Here is a 15,511-nt window from a genome sequence, read left to right as displayed (position 1 = left end):
AGCCTCTCTGGCAGCTGCAGAAACAGGGGTGGCCCGAGCTTTCCGTCTTTGTTCCAGAGAGCGAGCTCCCTGTGGGACCCTGGAAATTCCTCCCCAGAGCCCTGGGCTGCCCTGCTTGGGAAATTAACACAGCTGTCAGTGCAGGAGCAAGGGTGTGCGCTGTGAGCTGGGGACGAGGCCTGGGCTGTTCATGGTTCACCCCAGAAACATGGGTGTGCAGAGCAGGGTGGTGGTGAACACAGAGTTGATGGTGCCTGGAGGGATCCTGCAAGGAGCAAGTCAGAGGGGAGGCTGAGGCCAGCGAGGGCGAGGCAAAGTTTAGATGCGGCTCCAGGGACGCTGTTCTGGGTCGCAGACCAGAGGCTGCAAGGGCCGTGGGGGGGGGGGCGGCATCCCATCCCCCGCCCCATCCCACCTCAGCCTTGAGATTTTAGGACTGGAAGTGGACAGCCCAGTGCTGCATGTGGTCAGGCCCACGCTCTGCCTCATTTACACACTGGCCTGTGCACACCAGACAGCCAGTGGCATAGAGACGGGTGTCCCTCCCTCTTTCTTTTTTTTGTGGTGGTACTGAGCTTTGAACCCAGGGTCTTCACACTGAGCTGCATCCCCAGCCCTTTTTATTTCTTACTTTTGGGGGGCAGGGTCTATCTCAAGTTGCTTGGGCTGAATTAGAACTTGTGAGCTTCCTGCCTCAGCCTCCTAGACTGCTAGGCTTCCAGGCATGCACCGCCATACCTGGTTAGTTTCTCTGCAGGAGATGTGCTTTTCCCAGGACCACAGGACAGGACTTCCCACCCCACGCCAGCCTAGGCTTGCACCCCACAGTGTCCTGCCGCACCCTACTCTCATCATGCTTGCTGAGTCTGGGAAATGTATGGGGACAACTGTGGGGGTCCTCAGGGCCCTCCTTCCTGAGCCTGGGGTGTCAGGGAGGCACACAGGTCCCTTGACTCAGGCCCAGGGAGGCCCTTTTATGGGGGACTGAAAAATTCAGCCCGATTTCCCTGTGTCCCCTGTAGCTCCTGGGCTGGGCTGGGTAGGCTCCAGGACCCCAGAGGGACCCTTGTACTCTAAACCATTCAGACAAGGACATCTATCTTTAAGAGCCAAGTTGCCTCAAATCTTCCAAGAGGGGACCCCCAAATCTCTACATGCATTGTCCCCAAGCTAGGCGACAATGACTCGAATTTCTCTTCCCTTATTCCATTTCGAGATGTCTACCTGGTGGGTCATGATTTCAACAAGAAAATCAATGGAGACTCAGAGCCAGGGTCATTGGCTTGCTCTATCATAAGGTGGTCCAGGGCATGCAGGGAAGAGAGAATGGGTTAGGACACTACTGCCTGTCTCTGTCCTCTCCACACAAGGGGCGGCCTGAGCTACCCCCATTCTCCTGGCCCTGGGCATCTACCCTGGCCTGGTCTTCTCACCTCCTGAAAAGCAGCTCAAGGATCTTGAAAGTCAGGAAGGTGGGACACACTGCCCCCAGGATCTCCAGGTTCTGCAAGCCAGGATTCACTGTGGCTTTGGGCGGGTGGCTTAGCTGCCCTTCAGGAAGCACCTTGGACCTCTGGACTCAAACCTCAAACACTGTTCCTTTGAAAACTAAATACATTTTCCACAGTGCTGGGGCAGGCACCCAGAGCCTGGAGCATGCTCTGCTTGGAAAGAAATTGACCCAATCTCCAGCCAAAGTCTTGTGTGAAGTGTTTTGTTTTTTTTTTTTTAGTGTGTGTGGAACCGGGGATTGAACTCAGGCCCTTGCGCTTGCCAGGGAAGCACTTATTCCACTGAGTCATCTCCCCCCCCCCCGCTTTTTTTAATACCAGGTCTCACTATGTAGTTCAGGCTGGTTTTGAACTCACTATGTAGCCCAGCTGGCCTCAAACTCATAATCTTTCTGCCTTAGCCTCCTGAATATTCCAAAATACTGTTTTTGTTTGTTTTTTATCCTGGTGGTTGAACTGAGTTATTGGCCTTCACACTGAGTTATTGTCCCAGTCCTTTAAAATACATCTTTCTTTTGAAATACCACCTCCATAGGTCGCTAAGAGGCCCAGGCTGGGCTTGAACTTGGTATCCTCTTGCCTCAGTCTCCCAGAGTGCTGGGTAACATGCTTGCCCACCACAGAGTACTTCTTCGGGCCCTATGTCCATTCACTCTAGGAGTCTGAGATTCTTCTCCCCAAATGCCAAGGGTCCGCAGGTCATGACCTACCCAGTCACACCTCTCAGCCCAGCCAGGCAGGAGGCCTGTGAAAGTAATGCTGCCACCAGGTCACCGGCTGACACCCATGCCTGCACCAGGGTCCAGACAGGGGCCCTGTGGCCTGAGGAGCAGGTGTCCTCTCCCCTCCTCCCTGTAGGAAGGCACGAGGTGTGCATGGGGACCCTGCTCATGCCTCAGGGGTGCACGCAACTCGGGCCCACCGCAACTCGGATGAGACCACAGGGACTTCTGGCACCGCTAACTCCAGAGAGACCTCCCGGTCACATCCCTCCCGCGCGCACCCTTACACACGGGGCCCTCGCGAGCTCAGGAGCACATGTGCATCCCCAAGCCCAATCCGGCGCACAGGGCGCCCGAAGAACCCCACGCGAGTCCCAATCCCGTCCACGCGACACGCACCTGCTCGGCCTGGCTCTCGGCGCCGGGTACAGACCTCGACCAGCAGCGCTCTGAGCGCCTGAGCCCGCGGCCGCAGGTGTCTTCCAGCCGCGGCCCCGCCCCCGAGCTGAGGGGCCGCCCCCGCTCATTCACAGAAGGGGCGTGGCCGGGGCTGCGATAGGCGGCACTGAGGCACGGCCCCGCCCCGGACTCCGAGGCGGAAGGACGCTACGCTCCGGACCCAGGAGCACACGTGCGAACCCTGGGTTCCATCTCAGCCCCGCTGAACAAAACACGAGCGAAGGGCAGTGGAGGGCTGCAGGAAACCAGCCCTCACCGATGCCTCCGACCGACCTTAAACTAGACCTGGTCTCGATCTGATCACCACTGGACTCTTTCGACCTGAAGGAAAGGTCACTGAGGTCCCCGGTCCTGCCGCGCAGGGACCCGGCCCTCCTCTCACAGCGGAGGGCTGCAGAAAGGGCAGTGTCACTTGTGTGGCCTCCGCGCTAGTCCTACGACCCCACTTCCTCCCCACAGTCCGAAGGTCCTCTTCCAGGTTAGATCTGGCCAGGTGTGGTGGTGCACACCTCTAATTTCAGCTCTTGAGAGACTGAGGCAGGAGGATCCCAAGTTTGAGGCCAGCCTTGGCAACTATGCGCTGATCCACAGGGAGAGATAGGAGGCTGGAGCCAACCAAAATTGAGGTCGAGGGCTGTGCCATGAGGGTCAGGAAGGGGTTCCCAGAGGGTGGGGCATTTGGACTGGGCTTTCAAGTATGAATTTGCTGAAGAGCACAGAGCACTCGTTGGCAGAATGGGGGGCAGGAACACAGGAGATGAAGCAGAGCCATGGGTGGGACTCGGGCAGGGCGAGGAGCCTGAGGGGAGGAATCAGGTGTGGGCGGACACAGAGGGTGCCAGGTGGGTCCTCGCTGGCTGGTGTCTGTCTCCTGAGGAGACAGCAATCAGACATCTGGGCTCAGGGAGAAGCACATGGAAGACACTAGTGGGGGACACTGAGGCAGGGAACAGGGCAGACTCATGCATGCCTCCCTGCTGCACAGATCTGTGGGGTGAGCAGTTTGGATCATTAAGTCTGGTTTGTTTGTTTTTTGAGATTGCTCTTGCTCTGCAGCTCAGGCTGGCCTTGAGCTCACTTCACAGTCCAGGCTGGCTTCCAACTCAAAGCGATCCTCCTGCCTTAGCCTGAGTGCTGGGATTACAGAAGTGTGACAGCACACCCATCTACAACTTTTCCACTTAATCTTAGCCAAAAGGCTGAGAATCCATGCAACTTTCTCTTCGGACATACAACTAGGGCTGGCGCTAGCATTGTAGTGGGGCCTGCCCCACTTTGCCCAACGCCACACACCAGGCCCAGGCCCAGGCTGGGGGCTTCTGCCTTGGCTCCAAAGTGCAGGAGGTGGCTCGGAGAGCTGCAGGTGGCTGGGGAGCCCCGGGCCCCCCAGGGCCGCTCTGTTTACCCATGGCCGCCCTGATGCCTCTGATGCAACAGGCAGGCTCTGGTTACATGAGGGCAGCAGCTGGAGCAGCTCTGGGAGCCACGGGCGTGGTGGGAAGGGCTGTGTGGGGCCGAGCAGAGGCGTCCTGGCCTCTGCCTGCCAGTCTCCCATGCCACCCCTCAGCTCCCACACCCCTTTCTATCCTGTTTGGGCTCCTCCAGCCAAGTCCTTTATCCAGCCCAGCATGGACCTAGGAAGTTGGGGTACATGTCTGTTGCTGCCCCCTCTGGGCTGGGCCCAGTGAGTGGTGGCACCAAGGAGCATCTCCGTGGGTCTCTTGAGAAACCGCAGAGCCTCAAGAAGGTCACCATGGTGGAAGGGGTGGGACCCATCCAGAGACTTGCTGGGGACACCACAGGGCCGAGAGCAGGCCTGAAATAACAATCAGGTCTTCGACCAAGAGCTCAGGTCAGAAAGCAGCTGAAGTCTGATTATCACCCTGACTTCCATAGGCAGTCCAGGAACAGGTCACCATCCGCTCTGATCTTTCAGCCCAGTCTCAGCTCTCAAGGAGCCTAGAAGGGACCCACGCCTCACCCCTAGCTAGGATCACTTCCAGTCAGTCTTAGCCCAGCAGGCCTAGCAGGAGCTTGAATGCCCCTTGGGCACAAAGTCCTCACTGCTTCTCTATCCCTCTATCCTCGTGCTTTCAGACGCAAGCTCCTGTGGGGCAATTCAGTCTCTTGGAAGTGCAATTCACCGAGAAGCAGGAACCAGGTTACAGAAGGTGATAGAGAGAGAAGACCCCCACCGGGGCCCACCAGCACTGGGGGTCCACGATGATCCTTAGCCCAGCTCTGGCTAAGGCTTTGCCTCGTGCGTCCCCTGGTGGCGGGCAGAAGAGGGGAGTCCTCCAGGCGAGGAGGGCTAATCAGATTTGCAAATGAGCGGGACCTCTCAGTTCCCCCCAACACGAGATGATAGAGGTGTCTGGCCTCCCAGAGTTCCACTCAGGTCTCTTTTCAGAGAGGATGATTAGCTAGTTGCTGGCTGAGACCCCAGCCACGGGTTGCGAGTGACAGAGAGCCTGGGGGCGTGGCTCAAGCACCTAGGACTGCCCCCCCTTATCTCAGCTGTCTGTCAGAATACTCAGCGCAGGGCACAGAAGTCACAAAGAGTGACAGTGTTGCTGGATTAACAGAGGACAGATGCACGGGCAGGGGACAATGACAGGTGCCTTCAGAATAGCGGGAGCAGAGACAATGACTACGGACCAAATTGGGTGGACTTGCGCGTCCTCTACAACCACACCTCCATGGCCTGAACAGTGGAGAGGTAGCTGGGCGTGGTGGCACATGCCTGTAACAGCACTGGGGAGGCTGAGGCAGGAGGACTGCTTTAGAAGTTTGAGGCCAGCCGGGCCTACATAAAGAGCCTGTCTGCAAATCAGACAAGAAACTGGCTCAAGATGGCCACCTAGAGGCTCCAGCCCGTCTCTAGGACAGGGGAGATCGCGTAGGCGAGGGACAACCTGACACCTCTTGCATCCCTGACCGCCCGCCCGCCTGCCTGCCCGAGACCCCTTGAGAGACCTGATGCCCCCGAGGACTCCATGCTTCACCACCCAGCTCCCGGAACATCCCCCAGGACCAAGCTGCTGGGCCTCGCAGAGCCCTGGGCTTGGTGCACACCCTGGTTGCACCCCAAAAGCCTGTTCTGATCTTCCTAGTGCCTTTCGCAGGAACAAAGCCCTGAGGTACATGGAGTGTTGGCACAGGATGGGCTGATCCCTCCAGCTGGGAATTCAAATGGCTTGGCCAAGCCAACCTGCAGAAGGCGGGCCCAAAGCAGTTTTTGCCAAGAGGGTAGTTTAAAGCCTTCCGGAAGTGGGAATTGATTGCCAGCGTCAGGTACTGCTGGGTCCAGGGCCCTGTCACAGAGAGAAGGCGCCTCAGAAGCCCTCTCCTTGGCCCACACATCTCTGTGGTTTCACATTCTTGGAGCGGGGCTGGAACCACAGGCCTTGTGCTGCCTAGACACCTGTTCAACCGGAGCTGCTACGGCCCTAGACCAGCCAATCACTGTGACCTGAGGGATGCGGGCTCTGATTGGCCAGACCAGGACCCATGCCTGCCCCCGGAGTAAGAAGATGGCTTTGCCCTGCCCTGGGCGTCTGCTGGGCAGAACACAGGCCAGGCAAAGGTGCCAGTGTCCTGCAAGAGTCCAGGGAGGGCAAGCACCAGGCCTCACATCACACAGCAGACCAGGCCAGGCCGGGTCCCGCAGCCCAGCAGTGTATTCCCAGCTGCATTTGGGGCCGAGCTGGCTGGAGGGGGCCACCAGCATGAAATGCGCCCGTGTTGGGGGGCCTCAGGGCCATGGTGGAGACAGCTGCTGGTCCAAGGGGCTGAGGGACCAAGTCTGGTAGTGGGGTGGGAGGGAAGAGTCCAGAACACAGGTCCCGCTCCTCAATCAGCTATAAAGGCAGGCGTGCTGGAGCGGAGCAGGCTGCTCCTGGCTCAGTGAGGAGCCCGGGACCATGCATAGCTGGGGCCGGGTGCCGGGGTGTGGAACCCGAGTTTCCACCGTGGCTTCAGTTTCCTCTCTGGTAACATAGGATGGGGCTGGGGACCTGACAGGCCACTCACCAACCACAGTCTGGCAGGGTGCTGTGCAGCCAGCCGCATTTGCAGGTCAGTGCAGGGTGGCTCCTCAGGGCTGCAACATAGCACCCAGAGTCCTGAGGACCACGCCAGAGGCCAGGAGGCTGCTCTGCATGGCTGAGGTGTAGGTTTAGGTCCCATCTAGGTCCCTTCAGGGCCCCACTGAGCCTTCAGGACATCTATAAAAATAGGATTTGGGAGCCAAGTATGGTGACACACATCTCTGATCCCAGCCACCTGGAGGCTGAGGTAGAAGGATCATCTGGAGGCCAGCTCTAGCTACAAAGTGACTTAAGGGAACCTAGGGTGTCAACTGGGGAGTCCTGGTGGGCAGCAGCAGGGGACCAGGAAGCACCTGGAAGCCAGGAGCTGCTTCCAAGCGAACACTGGCAGGAAACTACTGAACAGGCAGCTGTGGTCAACAGGGCTCCCTGCTGGGGGGGGGGGGCGGAGGGCATCCCACGCACCCCACCCCACCACGCATGCACAGCTAACTGGCCAATGGCCTTTCCTAACAGTGGTGGGTATGAACATGGCTTGCCCACGCTGTAGGAGCCACCTCTTACCAGGGCGAGGTTCCAGCAGTGACGCAGGGGTGCTTAGGTGTGCATTTATTCAGTTATAATGAGGGCGGGTACGGAGGCCCACACCGGTCATCTCAGCACCCGAGAGACTGAGGCAGGAAGACTGCTGTAAGCTCAATACCAGCCTGAACTACACTGCCCCACCCTGGTTCAAAAAACCTGAAATAAAGCTCTAATAAAGACAAAAAGAGAAAAGGCTCCTCCTGCGTGTGAAGGTAGTGTTTTTCACTCCCAGGTCACTGGGCCTGGGCTCCGGTGCCTCAGCCCCAGGGCCCTGCCCACCTCCGACCCCAGCTCTCCTCAGTCCTTGCCTGGCCAATCTGTCCCCCACACCCCTCCTGCTGCCTCTGCCCCCAACATGATGCGGTCACATGCAGGTCTACAGATCAGCCTCTGCCTCTGGCGCTTGCGTGTCCCCTACTTCCCTGGCAGCCAGCCGAACTGCTCTGGTCCCTGGTGGGCTCCTCAGCTGCTGTGTCCCCGTGCACCTGCCTGTCCTCGTCACCGCTATGGCCCCAGCTCTGAACCCAGCACACAGCACAACTCGGGCTCTGAGTGTCACTGATGCCAAAGGCCAGGAGGAGACCACTAGCTGCCCTGCGAGGAGGACAGCAAAGTCTTGGGGCAGGAAGCGATGGCTCCTGGCTGGGCGGACAGCGCCGGCCCTACCGGTGGCCCTGCGAGGTGGCACTCATGTGGTCCCGGATGCTGATGGCCTGCTTGAGCAGCCCCTCGATGCTGCGGAAGTAGATGCTGCTGTCCACCAGGTTCTTCACAGCACTGCAGAGAGGATGCATCAGTGTCCCGAATGGCCAAGTCCCCCCCAGCCTCCCAAGGGTTCCCGGGCTTGGCCGCTAGACATCTGTGCTGTAGAAGCTCTGAGCTTGGGCAGAGCCACACTGCCCTGCAATTACATCTGCCTGCCAGGACTGGAAACTGAACCCAGGGTGCCCCAGCCCACTTACCTGTCTTTTGATTTTAAAACAAGGTCTCTTTTACTTTGTCTTTTTTTTTTTTTTTTGTGGAACCGGGGATTGAACTCAGACCCTTGTGCTTGCCAGGGAAGCACTTATTCCACTGAGCCATCTCCCCAGCCCCAAAGGCTAGTCATCCTAACAGTGACTGGCACCAACCAAGCTTGTTTTTTGGCAGAACCGGGGACTGAACTCAGGCCCTTGCGCTTGCCAGGGAAGCGCTTATTCCACTGAGCCATCTCCCCGGCCCCTTTTTTTGTCTTTTTAAGACAGGGTCTCACTATGTACATCAGGCTGGCCTTGAGCTCACTTTGGAGCCAAGGCTGATCTTGAACTCATAACGATCCTCCTGCCTCAGCCTCCCAAGCTCTGCGATTACAGGCATGTGCCACCTTGCCCGGTGAGACAGGGTCTCTAAATTGCCAAGGCTGGCATCGAAACTGTAATCCTCCTGCCTCAGTGCCCCCATCCCCGGATCAGAAAGGGCAGCCGTGTGCCCCTCTGCCTGGCTAATGTCGTGCTCCCTTCTTTTTTTTTTTTTTTTGCGTAACCAAGGATTGAACTCAGGCCTTTGCCCTTGCCAGGAAACGTGCTCTCGTCTTAAAGACGAAGTGTCCCACTAAGAGAGGTAGCAGGTGAAGACCTGTCACCTCTGGGCCATGTCTGGCGACACTGGGGCTGGGCTGGCTGGTGAGGCACGGAGCAACCCCACAGCTCCACTGGCGTGCAGTGAGGGATGTTGCCGAGCAGGTACCTGCAGGCGTACTCCACGGTGTAGATGGCGCCCTGGCTCTGCTCTTCCCAGCGCTGCATGTCGGCCTGCAGGATCGGGTTGGGTTGGGGTCAGCTCCCAGGGTTCCTCTCATGGCCCTGAGCTCCCCACACATGCTGAGCTGAGCCCCCTACGCCCACGCCTGCCCTCCAAGGGTGTCCTGTGAACAGCCGCCCCATACCTTAGGGCTCTGTAGCCGCTCCCCTTGCTGGCCTGGCATGCCTTTCCCTGGGATCTTTGCCCCATCTCCCCGACAGAGGCAGGGAAACAGGGGACAAGGTCCGGGCTTACCTTGTGCTGGGCCAGCTCCGGCAGGGAGCGGCGCACGTGCTCCTGCAGCCGGTACAGTGCCACAGACGGCTCGTTGGCCAGGACGTAGACGCTTTCAGTGAACTTGTCTGTCACTGGGTCCCGGGCAGCAGGAAGGGAGTGGGGACAAGAGGACAGAGGATCAGACTCCCTGTTGCCCAACCTGAGAGTCCAGCTGGAGTGCAGAGGGGCACTGGTGGCTCAAGAAGCTGCCACCAGCATCTGGGCAGGAGGGAGGGCACTGGCAGGCCCTCTCGAGAGGGGGCATGGTGCAAACCAGGCACTCATTATCAGGAGTGGCCACTGCTGCTGAGAGCCCCTCAGATCCCCTTCACCCACAATACCCAAGACCCCTTCAAAGAACGTCCAGGGACCCCAAAGGGTTCACAGCTCTGGGCTGACCACCACTGTGGGATAAAAACTGCAGGCTGTCATCCCCTTGGGGTCCCCAGCGAGGACAGGCCCAGCAGCCCTTCGGGCTCTCCCTCCCTCCCACGCTGCTCCTGCAGTCACTGCCATAGCACTGTCACCTGCAGAGAGCAGCCAGCCAGTGCTTCCCACCCCTCCTGGCCCACTGTGAGCAAATCCTGCTAGAGCCGCCCCAAGACAACACCCAAATCTCAGTGCACCGACTACTGCCAGCCCAGACCTGGCACCCATGTCCTGTGCCAGGCTCCACCCCCCTGCCAGCAGTCCCATCTTGGCAAACTGCAAAAGGGCACAGCTCCACTGTCCCTCTTTGCTTAAACCCTCCATGGGTGGCCAGGTGTGGTGCTGCACACCAGCAACCCCAGCCCGGGGGAGGCTGAGGCTGGATCATGAATTTGACAGCAGTCTGGACTATTTAACTAGACCCTGTTTCAAAACAAAAAATGCAAAGGGATTCCCAGTACCAAAAAAAAAAAAAAAAAAGAAAAAAAAAAGAAAGAGAAAAAAAAGGGATGAGGATCCAGCTCAGGAGAAAGCCCTTGGCTTGCACACAGCAGACACCTGTCACTAAAGAACTCAACTTTTTTTTTTTTTTAAGAACTCAACTTTTAATCTTGCCTCATTTTAATTAATTCACACTTAAACACCCATATGTGACCAGCGGCTCCCTATCATCACACAGCTCTGAGTATGCTGCCACCCCGGGCCTTTGTGCCCGCAGACTCCTTCCATACTGGCTCCCTCTCATCCCAATCTCAGTGCAAATGTCACCTCCTGGCCAAGGTTCTTCCTGTACCAAGTTACCCAGATGTCCCTCCATTCCATGCCAGGCCTCAGTTCCCTTACACAGTTCTGCTGTGCCTATTATTATTTATCAGTCTCCAAGTTCACAGGAAAAACAAAGCTTGGATTCACAAGGGCAGGAGTTCCTCTGAACCTCAGTTTCCTCATCTGTAAAAGTGAAACTCTACAACCAGGGAGAGAGGGAGAGAGGGAGAGAGAGGGGAAGAGGGGAAAAGAGAGAGAGGGAGAGAGGGAGAGAGGGGGAGAGGAGGAGACAGGGAGGGGGAGAGAGAAAAGAAAGATTGTAGGGAAAGAAAGAAAAGAAAAATTGCTTGGGCTGAGCATGGTGGTGCACACCTGTAATCCCGGCACTCAAGAGGCCAGGGCAGGAGGATTGTTGTGAGTTCAAGGCCAGCCTGGGCTACAAAGTGAGTTCAAGGCCAGCCTGAACTGCAGAGGGAGGCCCTGTATCAAAATAAACAAATAAATATAGGTACTTGGATCCATCTTAAGTGAAATAAATCAAGCACACAAGTTTAAATATCGCATAATCCCTCTTTTACAAGAAACCCAAAGTGTAATTTAAGAAACAAGATAAACGACAATGGAAAACGGAGAGAGCTCGTTTGCAAACGGGGATGCCAGGAGACGGCAGGACAGAAGGGGACACGAGCTGGGATGCGCTGAGTCCACGCTCGAAGCCCGCACGTCGCCCCCATCACTACTGAACACACGCACTAATAAACACACAAACAGGGGACGGCTGGGCGTGGGGGCGCGCGCCCGTAATCCCAGCGCGTGGGAGGCTGCAAACGGGAGACTCGCTACGAGTCCAGGCTACGCAGTGACACCCTGCAGTACCTGCACCCAATGCACACAAAATACAAATAAATAAACAGAATACTCGCAACAAGCCAGCGGAAGTACCATCCTCTCCACAGACGATGAACCAAAGCTCGGAGGCACGCAGGGTTGCAGGGCTACTCGGCGGGGACTAGCACGCCCGCACTGCACCGCACGCCGCCGCCCCGCCCGCCACGCCGCCCGGCCCAGCCCGCGCCACCTTTCTTCCCCTTGAGCTGCATCTCAGGCTCCTCCATGGCGACGGCAGCCGGGAACCCGAGAGGGAACCGGAAGTCTCCGGGCTGGGCCCCGCGCCTCAACCTTCCTCGCGGAAACCAGAGCCCTCACGGCTCCCGTTCCGGAGCCGACTAGCCCGTTCTCCTCGTTCCTCCCGACCCCCAAGACAGAAGAGGGGCTGGAAGGAGGGAAGGTCGGCGAGCGGGTAAATGGGGCAGGAAGGCGGTGAGAGCGGGCAGAGATCCCTGAGAACCGGGAGGGACGCCTAGGCGGGGCGGGGAAGGGAGCGAGCCCCTGCCCCTTCCTCTTTTCCCAGGGCAGAACAGATTTAAAGAAACTTCATCACTGCCCACTTGAGACTCTATACGTGCTCCCTCGCTGCTTATTTTATTTGGGACCGGGAATCGAACTCAGGACCTTGCGCTTGCCGGGCAGGCGCTGGGCCGCTGAGCAGCTCTATCCTCGGGGACTCTACAGGCTTGCTTATGACCCGCTGTGTCCCCTTCACGTGCCCCTGAGGCTTTAAGACCACCAAGGGGACCTTGGCTGGGCCTCGGGGGTCACACCTACGTCGTCGGTTAAAATACTGGACCCCCAATCCTACTTTCCTCCGCCCTCCGCCGGGGAAGCTCCGCCTACCCGCGCCTCATGGAAGCCAATTGGCTTTCTCTGGAAAAACCTGGGGGCGGAGCTGGGGTTGGGGGGGCACAGGAGCAACGGCACCTTTGGAGCACACCGAGGCCCCGCCCACTCCTCCCCCTCCCACCACCGTGGGCGGAGAGGAAGTAATGCGCAGGCGTAGCTGTGCTGTTTAGCCCTCAGCGGAAGCCCCGCCCCTCCCCAAGCCTTAAAGGGCCAGAAGTAGCTGCCGCTGCAGAAGTCCTTTCCTACTTTTGGGGGGCGGGGGTGCGCAGGCGCATTAGGGGAGCGCTGAGGTGGGAGTAGCGGCTGCGTATCAAGTTGCTCTCTGTCCCGGCCAAAGAAGCCAGAGTGCTGAGGGTCGAGTCTGTAGCTTGGTCCCTGCTGTATCCATTGGAAGAGAAAAGTTTGTGCATCGGGCCCCCAAGTTTTGGGGGACCCAGGCTTGCACCGCGGGGTGACAGAGGAGTGTCGTGGAAGGTGAGTGACCCTCCTGGATCCGTTTGAGAGGTTCGGGTGGACTGGAACCAGTAGCATCTTTTGTTGTGATATCACTCATTTTAGGGGACCCCCACCAAAGAACCACAGGGAACATTTATAAGCGATGCCCTTATCGGAACACCTGCTGTTTTGACGCGATTTATTGTAGGCTTCATTTCCTCATTTTGTTGAGGGGAACCCAGAGGCTCGTAGAGGTTAGGTCACATGACCAAGTTCGAAGTCCCTGGGAAGATTCGAACTCAGCCGCTGCTAGGCTGGGCTCTGAAGGTTCTCATGTTGCGGTTGCCTCGATGGTTGATCGGGTGCGAAGAGTGGGTCTGGTTTTAATTGCTCAGCACAGACCACGACTTTGAGCCTCACTTTACCCACCCTTGGTGCGCAAGGCTGGAAAAGTAGCTGGGTCCTTTTAAGAACTGACGATAATCATGTCCCCCCACCCCCACAGCTTCTGCAGCCCCTCACCCCCATGGAGCCCACCGGGCCTGCGGAGGGGCTCCCCACCCAGCTGCCCGCTGCCCCAGAACTCAGGGACCCCGAAGACGCTGGCGGTGAAGCCCCAGACGGCTCGGACACGGTGGTTCTCAGCCTCTTCCCCTGCAAGCCCGATCCCGGTAACCCTGAGGTGGACGCCAGCACCTCCTCCCTGCAGGGTAAGATCCTTTGCTGTTCTGTGACATGGGACACCCTCCAAAAAGAAACCTGCTGCCTTCTGAGCCTGACTTAGGGCCTGTCTTTCCTCTCTACCCTCAGGGGACTTTTTTGTTTGTTTTTACAGTTTTGTATGTTTGTTTAGTTCTGGGTTTCTCTTTTGGTAGCAGGGATTGAACTCAGGACCCTGTGCTTGTGGGACAGGCACTTGTGCCGCCGAGTTATCTCCCCAGCCCAGTTTTTTTCTTTCTGGGGACAGCGTATTGCTATGGAGCCCAGGCTAGTCCCGAACTCCTGGTGACCCTTCTGGCTCAGCCTCCTGAGTGCCGGGATGCCCTGGCACAAATTTGTGGACTTTTTTTTTTAATTGTGGTGTAAGATTTACCATTGAACCAGAGCTGCAGTACAGTTCAGTGGTGTTTGACACATTGCTGTTGTGCAACAGTCACCTCTCGCTAGCTCCAGGGCTTTTCTGTCCCCCCAGTAGGAAACCTTTACCCTGTTAACCCCCGACTAGCACACATTTGCATCCTGTCCCTGTGGACTTCATGCTGTGTATCAAGAGTTGTACCCTGTGGGTCCTTTGTCTCTCAATTCTCACGCAGGGTCATTTTCTCCAGGTTCCTGCACACTATGATGTGTGTCAGTGCTTTGTTCCTTTTCTTGGCAGAGTAATACTCCCTTGTGTGGGTGGACTACTCTGGAGATTTGCCTAATGTGGAAAAAGCGGTTGCTGTGGGAGGCTGGGAACCTGGGGGGCCTAGGTACCTGGCAGGAAGGGATCATTTGCAACAGTCCATCCCTGTTCTGGGTTAACAGGGTGTATCCTCATCTGGTTCCGTCTACATGCTGGTACCTACAGACCACAGTACTCCCTGCCAGAAACTCTTAGGATGACGCTCACACCTGTAATCAATCCCAGCTGACAAGGAGGCTGAGGCAGGAGGATCACAAATTTGAGGCTAACATGAGCAACTTAATGAGATCCTGTCTTAAAAATCTGGGGACCCCCGCATGGTGGTGCCCACTTGTAATACCAGCACTCAAGAGGCTGAGGCAGGAGGATCATTGTGTGCTCAAGACCAGCCTGGGCTACAAAGTGAGCTCAAGGCCAGCCTGAGCTGCACAGGAAAATCCGTCTCAAAAAAGAAAAAAAATCTGACTGTGGTTGCAGTCTAGTTACCCCAACCACCTGAGAGACTGAGACAGGACCATTATGAGTTTGAGGCCAGTATGGGCAATTTAATGCAATCCTGACTCAAAATTTTAAAACTAGGGGGCCGGAGAGATGGCTCAGTAGAATAAACTCTTCCCTTGCAAGCACAAGGACCTGAGTTTAATCCCTGGTTCCGCAAAAAAAAAAAAAGAAAGAAAGAGAGAGAGAGAGAGAGAGAGAGAGAGAGAGAGAGAGAGAGAAAGAAATTTAAAAACTCTGTAGTTGTAACAGTCTGAGAGACTGAGGTGGGAGGACTGCAAGCTCAAACCCAGCCTGGACAGTGTAGCAAGACCCTGTCTCAAAAGAAAAAAAAAAAATAGTAAGACAGTGTGGTGGCACACACTTGTAACCCCAGAACTCCAGGGGCTGATGCAGGAGCTTCTCTGAGTTCAAGGCCCCCCTGGACTATGCAGTGAGAGGCTGTCTCAGAAAACCAAAAGAACCCGTTTACCCTGGAGAGATGTGTTTCTCTCAGACCGCGGTCTTCGCATGTGCAGTGCAGTCTCTCTGCAGAAATGATTGCCGCCGCTCCCTGTCTGGGATGCTTTTCCACACTCTTCTCAGTGCCAGCCTCTTCAGGTAACAGATCTGAGTTCCTGTCCCTTCAGGGCCACCCACTCTGATCAGTGGGGCTAGGGACTGATCCAGGGCCTTTGCACTGAGCTGCACCCTCAGCCCTTTTCTCTTTTTTTTTTTTTTTAATTATTATTTTGAGATAGGACCTCGCTGAGCCGCTTAGTTGCCCAGGCTGGGCTCCGATTTTGTCTTCCTGCCTCAGCCTCCTGGGCGCTGCATGGCAGCTGTGGCTGCAGTGCCCAGCTCTGGAGCCTAATTCTT

General features: G+C 56.9%; 2 protein-coding genes across 5 annotated transcripts in view; one reads left to right on the top strand and one right to left on the bottom strand.

Moving 5' to 3' along the window:
• Positions 1 to 7,335: 7,335 nt before the first annotated feature.
• Positions 7,336 to 11,767, bottom strand: Borcs8 (BLOC-1 related complex subunit 8). Its single transcript, XM_004646839.3, has 4 exons — positions 11,654 to 11,767; positions 9,361 to 9,473; positions 9,052 to 9,116; positions 7,336 to 8,103 (listed from the first exon to the last, which is right to left on the bottom strand). The coding sequence occupies exons 1-4, from the start codon at positions 11,688 to 11,690 to the stop codon at positions 7,989 to 7,991; spliced, it is 330 nt and encodes a 109-aa protein (XP_004646896.1). The 5' UTR covers positions 11,691 to 11,767; the 3' UTR covers positions 7,336 to 7,988.
• A 7-nt stretch (positions 11,768 to 11,774) lies between these two features.
• Positions 11,775 to 15,511, top strand: part of Rfxank (regulatory factor X associated ankyrin containing protein) — a 6,620-nt gene continuing 2,883 nt past the window's right edge. For 2 of the 4 annotated variants that reach the window (XM_023707196.1, XM_004646838.2), the window contains exons 1-2: positions 12,591 to 12,789; positions 13,256 to 13,460. In XM_023707196.1, the coding sequence (XP_023562964.1) occupies positions 13,277 to 13,460 (184 nt within the window). In that variant the 5' untranslated portion in view covers positions 12,591 to 12,789; positions 13,256 to 13,276. Of the gene's footprint in view, positions 11,876 to 12,590; positions 12,790 to 13,253; positions 13,461 to 15,511 lie in introns of those variants that run through there. The other 2 variants (XM_023707195.1, XM_023707194.1) reach the window with 2 other exon arrangements.

The sequence above is a fragment of the Octodon degus genome, unplaced genomic scaffold (genome assembly GCF_000260255.1).
Source record: "Octodon degus isolate 3935 unplaced genomic scaffold, OctDeg1.0 scaffold00282, whole genome shotgun sequence".
Lineage (NCBI taxonomy): Eukaryota > Metazoa > Chordata > Mammalia > Rodentia > Octodontidae > Octodon > Octodon degus.
The sequence above is the reverse complement of the archived record's forward strand: the minus strand, read 5'-3'. Positions and strand labels throughout refer to the sequence as shown.

Bases quoted from the DNA above. Each gene is read 5' to 3' on its own strand.
- Borcs8 (XM_004646839.3), bottom strand. From the start codon at position 11,690: ATGGAGGAGCCTGAGATGCAGCTCAAGGGGAAGAAAG. The intron at 9,117-9,360 runs GTAAGCCCGGAC...CCGATCCTGCAG, and splicing joins CGGAGCTGGCCCAGCACAAG to GCCGACATGCAGCGCTGGGA. The intron at 8,104-9,051 runs GTACCTGCTCGG...TCCTCTCTGCAG, and splicing joins ACCGTGGAGTACGCCTGCAG to TGCTGTGAAGAACCTGGTGG.